Genomic DNA, 19,134 nt, shown 5'->3' on the forward strand with positions numbered 1-19,134 from the left:
TGTTTCTGACTTCTTTGTGATCTTCTTCATGTCCTTCATGACTGATAAAACAACCATCTTAACTTGTAGTTTTGTGACCAACATTCTGCATTTAGAGCAGTAAGGAGCCACACACTTAAAAGTTAAACACCAAGAAACGTGTAATTTGAAAAAAAGTTGCTTGTTTTTAAATAATACATTTGTTAAATTTAGACATTTGTGATAACAAGTATATGCTTCAAGTCTTTAAAATTACTTTAGCAATGTAGTTCTGAACTTTTCCTAGAGCTACGATAAAAACATCATCAAGGATAACAACAAAAATGGAGCTGAAGTAAAGCAATGCTCCAAGCTATGATTTTAACCACTCTCTCCACTTGAATTTGAGTTTTTATATTTTTAAAGACATAACTAAGGTCACGTTCTTCATTCAAGTGTTCTTGCCAGATCTCTACTACACCAGAAGTATACAAGACCAGCAAGAACTGATGACTGATTGCAAAAACACTTCAATTCTCTGTGGCAGGACTCAGTTTCAAAAGATCCTCAGAGGCATCAAATGCTACTAAAGCACTCAGTTGAGTCACACTATCCTATATGAAAAATATGAGGGATCACAAATTAATATCCCCAAACTAAGCAAACTTCTGATCTGCCAAGCACTTACAGAACAATACTATAAAGCCCACCTACATATTAATTCTTAATTACACATTGGGAAGCTTTAATAGCAAACAATGTTTCAGTCAGCATTTAGTAAAGATCTACAGCATACAAGACAGCATGCAAAGGAAGTGTAAGTGTTAGAATATTTTTGTTACAAATAGACTATATTCTATTTAAAAGTTTGAGATACTGTAACAGAGTTTCTATAAAGTTCAAACTTGTACATAAGTTCCAAAAACCTTGAGGGAAAAAACGTTCAGCAATATTATTCTGATATTGGCATATGTGTCAGTAGCACAAGACTGGTTTTTATAGACATAAAAGCACCTAAACCTTGTCATTGAAAACTTTCAGGTCCCAAGAAGTGACAATTCCGAAGAGTGCTATCATCTGCTTCGCTATTGGAAAGGTACTGGCTTCGCTGCACTTTAAAAGTTTAATTATATTTTATTGATCAAACAAACTGAAATAAATCATAAGAAGAGTACTGCCCTATTTGAGAAGCAGTAGAAAAATACTATCTTTCCAGATAGGCTTTCAAAGAATCAAAAAGTTACTTTAATAATTTATACTTTAAGAGGACTGACAGGATTGAGATCAAAGATTAAAAAAATTATTTGTAAAACATTAGGTCTGACTTTGATTATTGATGTGATAAATTATTGAGTGCCTGTATAAAATCTCTTTACGTGTTCACTTAAAACAGAAAAAGCCTTGAAGAACTGCTTTTAAACAGTTAAACAGCATGTACTTAGGGCTTGAATTTGTCTTGTCCTTCAACAGAAACTTTGGGAGAATGCATAATTAGTGCCTATTTGCCCTAATCACAGGCCCACCAGAACTGCAGAAAGCACTCTCTGCTAGCATCGCAAAACCAGGAGCAACTTTCTAAAACTTTAAATTCTGTGCATGAAATATTGGCCCAAGATGCAACTGGAACCAGCATTCCTAGGCCCAGGCCTCTTCTGCAGTTACAGCCGGCCTGCACACTACGAGATGGAAACAAATCACAGAATCCGTCCCCCTTGAATCTGGGTCATTATTTGTTTCAACTTTCATGTAACCTCATTCAACAGCATCAAATCTAAAATAATGCAACAAAGACGCATCTGATCACATCTACCTACATACCTCATTCCCACAGCACACGAAGACCCAGCTGTGCCTTGGACTGCACCTACAACTTTAGACTCAAGGCCCCATCCTCTTTCATCCCCACAGAACCACCCCAGTTCCACTTGCCTCAGTCCCTCTGCAGCCTTCCCCATCAGGAAAAGCTGGGTATTGGAAAAACTACTACTTGGATTTCTGCAGCATTCCAAACTATGCAATTCTTTAATAAATTCCATTCCTCTATTTCTATAGCATAAGGGAAACTGATGATTTTACAGTTCTGATCAGCTAAGCAGTCGCTGTTCAAGACTGACACTATACAGGGACTTTCTGGAGACTGACGGTTGAAAATGAGGGGGAAGGGGAGAGCGGGTCACCTTCTAAAACTAGACAAGCAATATTTGTATGTCCTAAGACGCACCATTTCTGCTCTCTACAGAAAGCAGGTCATGAAATCAACAGAAAGCAACAGGTGCTTTGTCTAATATTATTGTATTAGTAATTCTAAACTGACCAACAGCACTTAATTATCAGGCTGACTAAACACAACTGGAAAACAACTCCAATGCACTAAGTGCCCTTGGCATCCTGAGGAGCCATAAATGGCCACTATTGATTTGTCACAATCAGGTAGAACTTGAGAATGGGGTACATGTCCTGTACACCAGTGTCCTCAGTCTACAAAAATAATCCATCAATACTGCAGCCATTTTGCTGTCAAAGGGGAAAACCCAATCTTAAATATTAACCTAGAGAATGGGGGATGGAACTCAAAGGGAAAAATTGGGGAGGTTGGTTGGGTACAAAACACCTTGGGGTTGTGCTGGGGGTGCTACCAGAGCCCAGACGTAACACATTAAAAACTGGGGGAAAAGCTTGTTAAACACAGTGATAGTGCAGACAACAGGTCACTAGCTCTGATGATTAGGATTAGAGATTCCTAGGTGTGTAAAATAACCCAGTGATCCCAGGCAAAAGAAACAGTATCATTTTAGCTGTGGTTTTCTGTTTTCAGTCCTTTAAATAAAAGCTTTCCTTTAAGTCTTACTAACTAAATGCATAAATAATGTAATAAATGTTGACTTGCTGTGCTGTTAAGTCAGTCTGGAGCTGGAAGACAGGATGAGGAAAGGAAAAACCAAACAACTTTAGTTGCTACCTTCACAAAAACAGCCAATCCAAATGAAGTCATTTGAGCAGGCGCCTCAGAGGAACCTACACCCTGGAGTATGTGTAGAGAAGCCACGGGCTAGGGAGCGTTTCCCGCCAAAGCAGAGAGAATCAGTGCCAAGTGCTTTGAGATTTGGTGAACGAATCCCTCCAGCAGGCACCAACCAGCACCCCTCTGTGATGGGCAGAGGGCAAGATGTGTTACACCAAACCAGCCCTCAACTGCAATAGGGAACATTTTGTAAGCCAGTATCTGACACTGTTAAACACAATACTTACAGATCACCTTCGTATGTAATAAACTGACTTTGTTAAAGAGAATGACTTTTTATCACCATGTAATTGTTATTTACAAAATAATGGAAGGCCCCACATTAATTACTTCAGTGAGCTTGTTTATAAAAGAAGATTCATCTTCTCATAGGATAAAAATTATCTCATGAGCTGGCTTCCGGATAAAATTGAACAGTCTTCTTAAGAACTCAAGACTTGCTGGATGTAGCATCTGTTCTATCCTTCTTCAGAATTACCCACCTTGAGATGAGTCCCCAGGAAGCATTTTGTGAAATTGAGAAACTCACAAAACAACAGTTACTTAAACAAAAACAAAACAAATAAACAACAACAAAACCACCAAAACCAAAAACCCAACATACAGATTTAAATCCTCAAATACATAGTCATTTTAAGTGCAACACACAGCATAAAAAAAGATGACCAGCCATACAATCGTAATGTAACCCAAAGGAACAAAAACAAAACAAATATTTTTTTTAATCTTTGTTTTCTCAAAACCTAAATACAACATAATAAGCATGTCCAAAGACATTTAGGAACATTCAAGAATAAATACAGAATGACTGTAGAGAACTGGAAAATATGCACTTTTGTGTCCAGTTACTCACTAGAGAGTCAAATTAAATGACAATGTTAGAGAGACCAGGTGAAAAAGAACTAATATGGCAATGATGCCAATAAGAGTCTTTTAGAAAACAATGGAGAAGTTGATAATTGGGGATTTATCCCCTACCTTTTTTCATGCAGACTAGAAGCATATGCTTCTTGGGCTAAGCCCAAGATCAAAAGATACTAAACCATTACAGGTCCTCAGGCTTAAGTACAAGTGTATGATTATGACGGTGTGTCAGGTGAGAGAGATGGAGAAGAACTCTTGTAAGAACGGCAGAGATGACAAATATAGGTGGAGGCACAGATGCCAGTATACTACAACACAGCCCTCACAGCAGCAGGACACTCCATCACATCCACACAAGGATTAAAAGGAATACCAAGTATAAGAACCCGCCTATATGCTTCTGTTCTCTTAAAGCAACTTCTGTAAACAATTCAGATGTTTTGAATTTTTTTTTTTCCTGGAGAAAACGTTTCTCTGACACTACAAAAGTCTTGTTGGTGACATGTCTGAACAGGTATCACAGTTGTCCGCTACAAGCCTGATGCCAGGCAGACTAGCTCAACATGAGGCCTCATCTCAAGGAGGCAGGATGGGTATGTCAGCTGGCAAGGATATGCACAAAGAATACAGGACATTATAAAGGACACCAGAAGGGTAGACCCAAGACCATAACCTGAATTTCAAAATGTCAGCACCTTCCTCTGTGTACGTCCAGGAAAGCTGTCAAGATCAGGACCTTGTGCCACACCCATCAGTACCAAATCCGTGCACCACCACATCATCCAACACTACAAAGTTTATCCAGGTTGGACATGGTCATTTCATTTTGTCAAAACAGCTGTAGTTTATGACAGTAGATATTAAAGTTGCACTTCTACATTATTGGGCAAAACCAGATGGTGGTACCTCATCTGGCACAACATCCAGTGTTGCAGCTACTCCCTTGAAAACAAATACCCTTTCATTACCAGCAGAATTGCTGTATCAGTTCAACACTTTGCAACACTTGGCTGTGACTTACTGTATTTAACACTAGACACTGCAAAACTGGTTAAACCACAGAACTAACACGCTCCACATTATAAGCACTGAAAAAATTGTCAAATTGCCAACGAGTTATAGTAGAATCTGGAATTTGTATGCAGTAGATTCAGCAACATGAAGCTGGGTAACAAATAAAATTCAAACTCATGGGAGAAGGAAAGACTAAGGTGAAGTTTGAGGGTTTTCAATAATTTCAAGAAATTAAAACATTGCAACCTTAGTATTAGCAGCAGGATTGCCAAATAAACGTAATGATCAATCATTTCAACGTATTTATAAAATATTACCTTTTACTTTTTTCCCCTTAAATGATCCTTGAAGATGCTGCTCACTGATCAACGACTTCCTCCTCCACAAAGATGTTCCAACATGTGTTGAGAGTTGGGGACATTAGTACCACCTCTAGAGCATGGAGTTTGCCTACAGGGATAACGTAAGTCAGCTTTATTGCAATATTGAATGGTTCTCTAAGGTTTTCTTTTTATTGTTCTTATTTTTACATCCAATATTTATTACCAGAAATCTCGTGATGAGATGGACTTTGTAAATGAATCTGGTAGAAAATGCATGTCCACAGAACGATGATCTTAATTTTACTCTCCTTTGCAGAGACCAAGAAATCCAAGCCATTCACTTCCCAGATACAAACTTATTCTGAAGCTGGGCAACATATTTTGGTAGGCCCTGAAGGCCAGAACTGCCTTCCAGAAATAGCAAGACCTTTTAAAGAAGGCTCTTCCACTACATTCATAAAACAGAAGCAAGGTATTATGGTGAAAACAAACTTGAATTCTCCAAATAATTCTGGGAGCAAATAGTACAGTCATGCTATGCTCTCAGTTCAATTGGAATAAAGCCTTTGAAAATGATGCCTGAAGAAACAGCTTCATTTTCATCATAAATAATCATACTTTTATTTTGAGAAATTACTGCTTGATGAAATAACATCAGTTCTGGCACTTAGAGGTGCTACTGCTAAAAGCGTAACTCCAATTCTGTAGTGTAGCAGAACTAATAAGATTAATAAAAAGAAAACCTTAGAAATACACAAAAAATATTGAACAGAAGCTGCCCTACCTTTCACAGAAAGGCAGACTCCAAGCCCTCGGGTGGTACTGAAGTTACCACTCCAACACATGTTGGGACATCTTGTAAAACAGGAAGTCTAAGCATGGACCTATTAAAGAAAGAACAACAATACAGTTTAACATTTTGCTGAAATACTTACTGGTTATGTTTATTTGGCAACACTGCTGCTGATACTAAGATGGGAATGTATTCCCACCTTTTTTGAAAATGAAATAATAAAGGTAAATAATGTAACTGTCTCGTAATATTGTAACGTTAGCAATCGATTAAATCGGAATATAAGCCCAGATTCTGTATTGAACATGTACAATAAACTCTAATCTCAACATAAGAAACTAAATTATCACACCTGTAGACATTGATAAGAAGACTGGGAGCAGTGCAGACCTTCTCATCTAAAATTTCCTAACAAATTGCTTCTTTTATACTAATGAAAAGAACCCAAACTCTCTAAGTTACAGAACTATTCCAGACGTCAGAATGTATATATATTTCTACATCTGCCGCATCTCTGCGAGTGACATACTGAAGCTTATAGGAACTAGAGGAAGTCAATGTATTTGGCATGCACAATAACTTGCAATTTCAATTATACAATACCTAACATGCTGCTTTTTTTCCCTGAGGAAAAGCAACTAGAACCCCAAAAATCAGCACTCCAGGTACAGTTCAAGTGGACTAAGCATGTCATTAGGACAATGCACGACTTCAAAATGCTGTGCTTTAGAACAAGCACAGGTTAGAATTATCTCCAAACACATTCGAGAGTTATGCCCACAGGTATTTAAGGAGGTCATCCCGATAGAAAGATGATGGTGCAAAAACTGATATTAAAAGGAATATTTCAGTTTGAAGACAATCGTGGATAAAAAGTTAAAAGTCAACAATGAAAACAACTAAGGCGCATCAACAAAAAGTGCAGGGAAAACAAAAGATTGTGTTCACAGGCAATCTCATCGCTCAGAATTTCAGAACCCACAACAACGGTAACCTAAGCAGCTATAAAAACCCTCTAAAGTGAACCAACCAGAGAAATAAGTATACTTTTATGTTAGAACTGCTTGCTATATGAAAGAGCAATCATCAATAGTACGGTTTCATCTCGTTCAAACATGAATACAACTGTTGACAAACAAACAGATGAAACAGGGAATCACAGAATGACTTATTAAACTGGAAACAAATGCTTTAAATAGAGGCTCTGAAATCTACTGGCCTGTTCCACCAAGGATATCCCAATCAGTTTTTAGATGGTTTAGCAATATAAAATGTCCTCTAGGGTATTCAAATTATTTATTTAAAATATAAACACATGCATGCAACTGAGCTGCCACTGTGATTCAACACACTCCAGAAAACACAGATAAGCTATTCCTTACGTTTTAACATGCATTTTTATAGCAGATACGCAATTCAAGTGTGACAGACCAAAGGAAGAATCGAGGCAGAACTGTGATCAATATTTCATCGGGCAGAATTAAAAAATATATTACAAGTAAAATAACAAAAAGGTAAATCTATAAATTATGACGAGCCTAAACCTACAACTGCTACATTGACAGAGACGGTGGTTTAATTCTATCAAGCCAAACTTGTCTGAAGCTGTTGAATGGAACACTGTGGGCCTTTTAACTACCAGATCAGAAGAATTTGGACTCATCAGCACATTTTCAAGCTTCATAATAACTGGGTTGCATCACTGCATGTGTTGTAGCCTAAAAATCTATTTGGATGAAGCAAGAGAACCCAGTAATATTTTGTTGCAGGTGTATGCAATGTTGGCAGAAGTCTGTTCCATTGACAAAGGAAATGTATAACACTGCTAGATAACAGACATAAATACAGTATTCCATAAAAATCATGCTATAGCAAATTGATTTTCTAATGCAGATGTAAAATAATTCTGAATGAATGTGAAATAAAAATACCATTGATGATTCTCCAATACACTTTTATCCTACATATTTAAGCAAAAATAATTTGAAAATACAAGATGGACAGTTAAAATGTATTCAATACGGGCAAACCAGTCCCATATTTCTTAGAATGCCACGTTTGTACTTGTTCTATGTGGCCAGTGCTTTGTAACAATAAAAACTGAAGTAGAAAGATTGGGTGAGGAACACTGAAAGTGAAAAGAAAGAGAGAAAGAAACAATCTAAGTCAAAGAATACAGTATGCCAAACATATTTCATTATTATTGCATTAAGACAGTTAATTTATGGTTAAGACTCTCCACAAGTTCTGACATTTTAGGGACAGCCAACTGAAAGCAAAATAGCATTATCTGATTGTAGAAGAAAACAGAATTAAAACAAAATCTGTGGGAATTATTATAATAAGTTGCTGCAGATTCTAACGTTGTGAAGATATCATGCTCTGTTAACCACAAAATATAAAGCAAAGACTTTGGAACCACCAGTGGAGGTTCTAAGGACTCTCAGGCAAAGACTTCTCAGGAAAGTACACAACATATCTGTTCCCTTTTTCCATGGATTTAGTTATCAGGCAATATAAAAAGGGTCACCCTTTATCCCACCCTTCACTATGTCCTGCTACCTTTCACTAACAGCAAATATAAAACACAGTTCACCCTCTTATCTGTTCTCAGAAACAATGCTGTAAAGAAAGTAATTCCTGAGACAATGAGTTTCTATTTTCACAAGATGGTGATAAAGCAGAGAAAACTGCCATGCTTTAAACAACCTGCTAAGTCATATCATTTTATTCATTAAAATATTGCCCCTTTTGATAAACAGTGGAAACTCAGAATGTCAAAAACTAGCTTCTAAAACCTAACGAACACAGCATTCTTACCCACCATGAAATAGCCTATGAATGAATAAAAGTAAAACAATTACAAATTATTAAGGTTATTTTTCTTGTTTCTTTCCCATAAAACCATACGAAAAAGCCAAGATTTTTCAGTATTATTTATTTGTGAGAGTCTAACCAGTTTATCTTGCTCTTCAAATAAATGCTACCCATTTTACTAATAAAGTTAAAGACCTAGGAAGTTTTAAGAGCTTGTATGCACATCAGCATGCACATGCATGAAGAACATCAACCTCTGCCTCTCAGCTTCCCAAATAGAGAGACAAAAGCCTTACAAGTCTTTGCATATGTTTCATCGTGCTGTGCTGCCACATAGAAAGATCAGGGTTTAAAGTTTTATGATCTTGAATGGAATAGCAAAAGAAATACATTATCTGCTAAGAAATACCCACTCTTGATTTCGCATCAAAGAGGAATTTGGAACAGTCACATCCGTGTCTTCCTACACGAATAAATGGCAATGATTACTAGATACAAAAATGGATAAGGAAGCATGTGGGAAGTGGATGCATATCTTTGCATGAATTACCTTTCAGTTACTTTTTCTATTTAAAAGGATCAATAATAATATTAGTAATTTAGACTTGAAATAAACTTTGGGTGATAATACTGCCAAGTTACAGTAGAGATAAGAATGTACAATATATTAAGAAACCTCTTTCACTATAACTTTGAGGCATTTGGCTGGTGGTTAGTGCCGAAGACTGAACAGCATCTGCTCTCAGTTTAGCAGTTCATATTCCGACTCCGGTGAATGGAAGCACAATCTCTAAAACAGCCTTTGGGGAACACTACTGAGCTGCTCGACAGAGCTCTTACTCAGAAAAGAGAGAAGGAGATTAATATTACAGAAAACTTGACAGATCTAGCTTCTGAGAAAGGAGAGAAGAGCAGTTTCCTAATACTGTACATACCACAAATCTCTTTTACTAAAACATTAAAAACAAGCCCTAGAACTAAAGTGATCATTACATATGAATAGATTTAAAGACAGAAAATAAGGTCTGTTTAAGTCATATTCAGGTAAAAGTAAAAAGAAACAAAGTATTTTCTCTCATTTGTCAACAGGCACAATGAAAACAGAAGAATGAGGACTCACATAACATACTTTGTTTTTCCTAATGTGCTTGAGAAGGTCACAGCCTCCTTTGCTTAGTCCTGGTGTGTATAGGAACAGCAACATATGGTGAAACTGAGTTTTGTCACAAACCTACAACGTCGTTATTTTAAGTGTCCAGTAGCATAAACTACTAAACTTGTGTGTGGTCCTATGCAAACAACAAATCCGGCCACACACAGTGAAAAGCAAGCTTCTAAAACTTCAAAATCAGCTGAAGGAATTCTTTCTCAAGAGCCACAGATCCCAGATAGTAGCCACTAGTGAACCCCACAGCCACTTTCAAAACTATGAAAGGCTTCATGTAAAGCCAAAATAAAGCTCCAAAAGTGGCTGCAGGAGATCCCTAGGAGTGGCCGCTCTTCTGGATTCACTGCTTTTGAGAAGTAAATCCCTGCAGCTGCTTCTAAAAGCTTTGAAAGTTTCATTTCAATTATCAAAGCCAATAAAGCTTCAAAAACAGCCATAGGGATTTGTTCCTCAGAGGAACAAACCCCAAAAGGCAGTGATGAATAGTGTGATGGGTTCTGTGGCTCTGAAAGTATGTACAGATTCCTGTAAGTCCTGCACTTGTAATTACAGCTTCATGTTGTGCAGCAATTGTTACACCCAGACAGTTCATTAAGGCTTATATGGCAAATTCATTACTGATTTCCCATTCTTTTTAACAGTTTTATGTCTGTTTCCTTTTTGTTTTCTTACACCTGTGTAAACTATTATATAAGCATCCCTCAACAACCGTTTCTCAAGCAAATTTCACTAAAACCTTGCTGGCTTCCTATCTCAGGTGGTGGTGATCCAGCCCACAAAACGTTGCACGTTTGCTTTCCCAGACTGCATCGTGTACCACCAGCATCACACCATCACAACTGCAGCCTGCAAAATGATTCATTTCTCTGAATGACAACTTGCAAGGGCACTAATTAAAATACAGAGGTGAAGCTTGACAATAAGTCAATGAAGAACTTTGCCTGCAACTGCAATATAAAAAGGCTTCCATTAATTCAATGAACATAAACACAATATTTCAGAAATAACTGCATGACTTAGAAACCTAACTGTACTCACTTTCAACAACATTTTGGTCTTATCTTTAAAATTATGAGAACTAGATTCCTAAAAATTACAAAAATTAACTAGTGACATAAGCATAGTTCTAAAAGAAACATATGATTTATGTCCCTAAACAATTTGAGCTTAGTATCTTAAGACACTGATGGTTCTAAATATTACCAAAATCATGTTGAAAAAGATACATTTAGGTACTAGAACATTTGTCGTATATTAATTAAGTATGTCATATAAAATACATTCTGAAGATACTTAGTAACCTTAAAACTAATTTTGAATAGTTATTTTTTTTCTGCTAAAGTTTTTAACTTTTATTTTCCAATGGCAGAATAAATAAATGCACCTTCTTGCCAGGATAAATAAATACATTTTTTGAAGTAATGGTATAAGAAAATCACTATGAACGTAAAAAGATGCAGGTGTTAGGGAAAGAAAATCTTGAGAGATAACTTAAACATTCTGTTAAATGTTATTCACAGGTGTCCTCTGTGACCTGTACTACTTACTTTACCTCTTTGTTTCAGTCTTCTCATGTGTAAAACATGAAGGAAGATTGTGAGAAATAATTAATGATTGCAAAGAGCTTTGTGATCCTTAGATATAAAAACATAGAGAAAGCATGAAGTACAAAAGTACCAGTATACTATTTTATTTCAACTTGAGATAAAGTTACGTTTATCACAAAAACCTTGAAAGTTTAGTAATACAAGATGGTGTATTAAAATGCCTAAAAAACAATCTTAAGTGCTAAGCATATTCTGCTACTCAGAATGGCATAACTCCAAAGGAAAACACACTCTCAAAAGCAAAGGACGTGTTTCTCACCCATTTCAAGTATGCGTTTATGTAGAGGTATAGCAGCAAGAAAAGGTTCATCTTTACAGGACTGTATCTGGGTTCCAACCAAGTCAGAGTTGGTAGCCATAATTCGGGCACTTTCTTCATTAAGATTAACACCAGCCATAGAGGCAACATCATTGATGTCATCATCATCTCTATAATAAAAAAAAAAAGCAAACACAAAAATAATTCTGCATGTGATATATTCATTTTGTATATTATCCGCTTCTCCAAAAGTAATCATCAGGTAACATGCCCATTGCCCAGCCACAACTGCTAAGCTCTCCATTTTCATAGAATATATTCTAGATAAAGAAAACTAAGTATTTCTCTGACTATATTAGGGAAACTTGAGAAGCAGGAGAATTTGTCTGTAACAGATGGTGTGACAGAGGTGTCTTTTCTTCATCTGAGTGATATCAACGAAACCTGGATGGTCAGGAAACTAAAGGCAATGATCGCCACTAAAAACAGAGCATTTGGTTATTTATACTGAAAACCAGGAGTAAAATGATAAAATAATAAAAAAAGCCCCACAGACATTAAAAGCAAAAGCATGAATTTGGAATCCTGCGCTGTTTTACGAGTTCCTATCAAAATGGGCACCAAAGCATCTTCAGCAATATTCATGGATGATTCTTTGACCACGAGTTCATAGGTAAGCCTGGATTCCAAGTGCAATTTGAATATATGCTGGTATTTTCTCTGGCAACAAACAAAAACCAGTTGAACATGTCCACTACTTTTAGAAAAGTGAGCTGTATTTGGGAAGATGGCAGCAGCACTTCCCTGGCCACTGTTTGCCCTGCAATACCCATCCTAACAGCTTGTCCACGTACTGGCTAACAAATACGAGCTTCTGCACCTCTATCTCCCAAGCATCTCTTGCCTCCTACCTCTATGAGGTGTGACTAATAGCTGTGGAAACGACCATCTGTTTTCAGTACATTCTGTTTAGGAGCTATTACTGACACAAACACTGTATTTCAGCACATTCTAGACATGATTACACAACCTTTGAGAATATATACATGGAAAAGATACGCACATCCAAGTCCAGACTCCTACTACTGCATAAAGCAAACAAATAAAACTTAACATATTTTTAAAAAATTATTACATAGATGTCATCCTATGCACCCTAGAATTTAACACCTGTAGTGAAAAACAAAAGCTACAAGTAAGTTCTGAGAACAAAAGGCTAGAAATCTAGAAAACCATAAACTTGGTCCTCCATGTCCTCCCATACTCTCCTTGATATGTGCACTAAAGCAGCCAGTTTTGGTGCAAGGCTTCTACAGTTTGTTAGATATTGGTTTTGTTTTCTTTTGAGGGAAGAAGAAGGGATTTTTGTTTGTTTAAACCTGGAGAAATATGCTGAACACTTGAGGCAGAAAATGAAAAAAATTATGACTGTCAGAAAAACACTCTACAAATGAGCTTTTATTATTTTCCATGAGTGCTAAGCACTTGATTTCTCCTCGTAGAATGTAATTCCTGAGGATAGTCTCACAAAATTGATCTCCTGCCTCGATGGTTTTCATGCTGAGTCTAAAGGATTTTTGATATTACATTTCACATGGGATGTATGTGATGCTCATAGGAGGGTCACAACTGCCATGAAGAAAACCGGGCTCCTGTGTGTTCGGTGCACAGATGACCAAGCTACTCTGCGGCCTTGTCCAACCTGCTGTGACACTGACCCCAGATATCACAGCTGGTAAATGTACTTCATCACATAACGAGTAACGGTGGCTTAAATGCTCAGTTCGGAGTTCAAAAGATTCTAACTACAAGTGAAAAAAAGCAGCTAAAACTGAAAAAGGGGAAAACCTAATATTGGGGGAGGGTGTTAAAATATCAATGCCTGAAACAGAATGAACATCGCCCAAGTTAATCTACCCAGGACTCACAAGGCCCAAACCCAGCAGCCCTTTGGATTAATGGCAAAATCAAATTCACATAAAGGTAATTATCGTAACAAACTCAAAACTATGTAAGATAGTGGAAGCTACTGGAAAACAAATGAGGCCAGAATTACAAAATAAAGCTAAAACCCACCACACTACAAAACATTAACCAATTTATGCAGTTTTTCAAAAATAATCCCATATCGATTGCCAGTGGACCCTCTCATCTCTGGGGGCCCGGCAGTGCCCGGGGACCCGAGCACAAGGACTCAAAGGATCTGGATGAAATATTAACCAAGCAGGATAGTCATATGCTTTGTCTACACAAAGCCCCCATGATCTTACTCGCTTTAGCAAGTGTTTGCCACACAGTTCCACACAAGCTGGCTACCAGCAAGTTATACAGTCTCAATGCCACATTTCCAGATCAGGTTGCCAGGATTGAGGTACTTTCATCTCCTCCAATCATCTGTACAAAAACTGAGATAGCACTCTTGACTTAACACAATTTTTAGGAGATGTTTATACTTATCTGTACTTCTGCTTAATACCTGAAGAAAGTACAAACTTGTGGCTCTTATCTGCTTAGCATTTTAGCTATTCCAATTTTGTTTACAGTACAGATGTGTAACCGCATTATACATAAATAAGTATCGTCTGAAATAAAATGAGGCAATTTGGGCACAAAGCAGGATTCCAATGAAGTGATCAAAATCAATGCAACAGCACATATAAAGACTATCACTGTGGCTCTCGGACAGAATCATTTCCTTCCACCCTTCACTGGCAATCTACTGTCTGTGACAGTATTCTTTTCTTTTTTAATGTTACATGGAAGACAGGTATGAAAAGTTTTAACCATAGTTGGGTTTACAATCTTCCAATCTAATGGGGAAAACTCTATCTAATATATCCTTTTCAACTTTGAGAACTTAATTAAAATAAAAGAGTTTGCATTTGGATAGTGAAACATACCCACATTTATACATAAAGAGAGGTGGCATTCTTGCCAAACAATTTCCTATAAAGTCAACTTTTAAGTCCAGATGAGTGAGTTTTCAGAAGTCATTCTGTGGAACGAATATGCCATCCAGTGGTCGTCTAGATTGATGATTGCTGTCTATCTTTCCTTTTTCAACCCAACACAGCATTTAACAATTTCACGTTTCTTGGCATATGTTACTGTGCTTATACAAATTATACCGTTTCAGTAACAATTTCAGTTTTTTACTGAATTAAATTCTGAGTCTTATGGGATAAATCTAACATTCCAACATGCATGCTATTTTTAAGAAGACAGCTTGGGTTCTTAAACTCTTTCAAAACACAAGCTACGTCTTAAAGCAGTTTAAGAGTTTAATTCTTCCTCATCTATTCAACCTCTTGTAACACCTCTTCCTCTCCTCCTCATTAAAAACATTTGTGCAACTACAAACAAAAGTTGAAAACAAGAAAGAAAAAACAAAGTATTTGCACAGTTGTCCATACATGCTTCAAAGATTTTGTTTAAACTAAGACTAGTTTAAAACTCTACTGTAAAACAAACAAACAAAATTACAAAAACTGGAATTCAAATTTCCATCCTTAGGTATTAACATAGCTTGAAAGTCAACTAAATGCTGATCTACCTTGACTTGAGTAAGGCATTTGACACAGTCTCCCACAGCATCCTTATAGCTAAACTGAGGGAGTGCGGTCTGGATGAGCGGGTGGTGAGGTGGACTGCGAACTGGCTGAAGGGAAGAAGCCAGAGAGTCGTGGTCAATGGGGCAGAGTCCAGTTGGGGCCTGTATCCAGTGCAGTGCCTCAGGGGGCAGTGCTGGGGCCTGTATTATTCAATACATTAATCAGTGATTTGGACAAGGGAATAGAGTGTACTATCAGCAAGTTTGCTGATGACACCAAGCTGGGAGCATTGGCTGACACGCCAGAGGCTGTGCTGCCATCCAGAGACCTGGACAGGCTGGAGAGCTGGGTGGGGAAAAATTTAATGAACTATAACACGGGAAAGTGCAATCTTGCATCTGGGCAGGAACAACCCCAGGTTCCAGTATAAGTTGGGGAACGACCTATCAGAGAGCAGCATAGGGAAAAGGGACCTGGGGGTCCTGGTGGACATCAGGATGACCATAAGCCAGCACTGGGCCCTTGTGGCCAGGAAGGCCAATGGCATCCTGGGGTGGATTAGAAGGGGGTGGTCAGTAGGTCAGAGAGGTTCTCCTGCCCCTCTGCTCTGCCCTGGGGAGACCACACCTGGAATATTGTGTCCAGTTGTGGCCCCTCAGTTCCAGCAGGACAGGGAACTGCTGGAGAGAGTCCAGCGCAGGGCAACAAAGATGCTGAAGGGAGTGGAGCATCTCCTGTGTGAGGAAAGGCTGAGGGAGCTGGGGCTCTATAGCTTGGAGAAGAGGAGACTGAGGGGTGACCTCATTAATGTTTACAGATATCTAAAGGGTGAGTGTCAGGAGGATGGAGCCAGGCTCTTCTTGGTGACAACCAATGATAGGACAAGGGGTAATGGGTTCAAACTGGAACACAAAAGGTTCCACTTAAATTTGAGAAGAAACTTCTTCTCAGTGAGGGTGGCAGAGCCTGGCCCAGGCTGCCCAGGGAGGTTGTGGAGTCTCCTTCTGTGCAGACATTCCAACCCGCCTGGACACCTTCCTGTGTAACCTCAGCTGGGTGTTCCTGCTCCAGGGGGGGATTGCACTGGATGAGCTTTCCAGGTCCCTTCCAATCCCTGACATTCTGGGATTCTGTGTAAATGGAGTTGTCTGTAGTTCTTTCTGAAAATTTTCTCAACAATAAATCTTAATACCAAAAAAGGTGACATAACATTTCATGAATACAACTTTACACTGCACAAATCTTGGTTTGAAAACTCTGCATCATAGAACATCTACTATAATATTCGGGGCACTCACATAAGCAGTCTTACAGTTTATTAATAAACGTTGACATTAAAGGCTAAGCTGTAATTTGCAAAATTCCTAATTGCTATGTCTTTTATGTAATTCCTTCCTGTATTTCCCACAGTCCAGAATAGAAGAAACTGAAAATAACAAAGATCACATTTTCATTTCCAGTGACCAACACTTTGCTCACAACAGTGAAAAGCTCAAGTAAGTTATTTTAAAGAAAGCAGAATATAAAATAATGAAACAAATATGCAATAATAAAACACTACGGGCAAAATAAATTTATACATAACACAACTATTTTTCAAAATTCTTGCTTTGCCTTAGATGCCAGTTTGCCTTCTGGCTAAAAAGACATTCTTCACACACGCTGGGAATGTTGAGGAAAACTAGTCAGCATTCAGAGGATTAATACAGATTTCCAGCTCTGTGCCTTTAGGCTTAATAGTCAGACATCTATTTGTCCTCAGGAGAGGTTAGGGGTTGAAATGCAAATATGCAAACAACTGAATTCTTTGTTAAGATACCAAGAAAAAGCTTGATCTTTGCTGCTGTTTAATAAATCCTTGCGATTCTATGGACTTATTTAAATGCAGCTTTGTGTCTTACTATTTTGAAGGAGAAAACAATGCAAGGAAACAAAAACATTCATTCTGACTAAAATTTGTTCTCTGGAGGAAAAATGACATACACCCTTGACAGCTTATTTACCAAACTCACTAAAGATTTATTGATTTATCAATCAGTGCCTTGAGCATTTGCTTCTCCCCAAGGGAAAATTAACAATTCCAGCTAACCTAATATATTCTATGTATAAACTAAGTGAATGCAAGAATCAATCCTGGCACAGTTTACAACATCCAGTTAAAAAAATGCTGTCCCTTTTGGTGTATGTAAAATTGAAAGCTATACTAACGAAGAATAAATGCTCATGTTGCTTATAAACATAAAAAATACTTATTAAGACAGTACAATTGAACCCAACAGACATGTTAAATCATTTAAATACTCAGTGGGAGGCAAAAGCATTGGAAAATAAAAAATTGAATGATTTTGCTTCTAGATTAATACTAAGTACTACCACTATTAGTTGCAATACTGACATGCCTCAAAGCAGAGATATTTCAAAGGGCTACAAATTCTCTTTTACTTCACCTGCACAAGCATAAGCCTGAAAATTAATTACTGGTTTAATGATGTCAGAACAACACAAGAATTCTAGAAGACGAAAATAAAAATGTAGGAATATTTTGTCATTTAACGAAGAAAATATTTAAACACAAATAAAACGTGCTTTCATCGGTGGAAAAAAATGTAAACGATGGTAACAAAAGCAAAATGCAGTAAACATAAGATTAGCTTTTTGCTACAATGAGTAAAAATATCCAAAATATATATAAAATAATAGTTTGACGTACAAAAGAACCAATCCAGCAGCTCAAGGCATCAACGCTACTGTGTTGAACCTTTGCTGCACCTGATTAGTACCAGGACCCACAGAGCGCCCCAACCTCTGCTGCCTAAGTAAGCACAGGAGAACGGGTACAGCAACGTCTTGTCTTTAAATCCAGCAACAACAATCATATACACATTAAAAACAAAACAAACAACAACAAAAAAAACCCAAAACATACAACTAAAACGATACAGTATTTTCCCTCCACCAAGGAGGGGATGGCTGCAGCAGCCTATCAACAAGATGCCTTGTCATCACAGTTAGTATCTGCCCAGCATGACATATTCTATATCAATGTTAGAATCCGATACACACCAAAAAAATATGTATTTTTTAAAAAACTTCATACACATAATTCCATTTCCCGAAGTTTTCTTATAATCTACAGAATTGAAGGCTGTATTAAACATTAAAAACTGCCTTTAAAGAAAAGTCCTCAAGATGTGTCATGACCACCTCCCTTTTTTAAAAATAGAATTAAGCAAGAAAACTGTCATCCAATCACAGTAAGAAGACAGGAATTATTGTAAAACACTGCCCTCTGGTGTTAAGCCAATTCTAAATTCTATTTTATAGTTCAGATTCCCCGCAACCACCCCCCTGCATTTTTTTAGTATTATTTTTTACCTGAAAGAACCACCTCCAGGGTCATTCAGCTTGTTTTTCTGATTTGCAGAGACCTGAACACCAAAGCCCCCAGGACTTTTGCCGGCTTGTATTGTTGGTGCCTTCCCTACTGTGCCTGAAAAACACCAAGCAATGTTATTATGAGCTGTCTTAGACAATTTACATCAAAGAACCTTCTGTCCAGGAACTAAATTTAACTGTCTGTAAATTGCAAACAAAGGAAGTTATTATTTTTAAAGATTAAACTGCTGAAGAAGAACAATTTAAAATACAAAATTTACATTAACGTTACAATTTGTTCAATATTTACAGAATACACAAGATTCCAAGCTAAAAACCGTTGGCCGTAACTGTTTATAAGACACATAATGGCTATGACTGTG

General features: G+C 37.4%; 1 protein-coding gene across 6 annotated transcripts in view; it reads right to left on the reverse strand.

Moving 5' to 3' along the window:
* LOC309444830 (transcription initiation factor TFIID subunit 4-like) overlaps positions 1-19,134 on the reverse strand; it is a 132,656-nt gene that overhangs the window by 80,054 nt on the left and 33,468 nt on the right. For 4 of the 6 annotated variants that reach the window (XM_082062966.1, XM_082062965.1, XM_082062967.1 and 1 more), the window contains exons 9-10: positions 18,752-18,866; positions 11,826-11,995 (exon numbers count right to left, since the gene is read on the reverse strand). In XM_082062966.1, coding sequence (XP_081919092.1) covers positions 11,826-11,995; positions 18,752-18,866 — 285 coding nt within the window. Of the gene's footprint in view, positions 1-5,175; positions 5,309-5,898; positions 6,066-11,825; positions 11,996-18,751; positions 18,867-19,134 lie in introns of those variants that run through there. The other 2 variants (XR_014185163.1, XM_082062969.1) reach the window with 2 other exon arrangements.

The sequence above is a fragment of the Streptopelia decaocto genome, assembly GCF_964273445.1.
Source record: "Streptopelia decaocto genome assembly, chromosome: 11".
Taxonomy (NCBI): Eukaryota; Metazoa; Chordata; class Aves; order Columbiformes; family Columbidae; genus Streptopelia; species Streptopelia decaocto.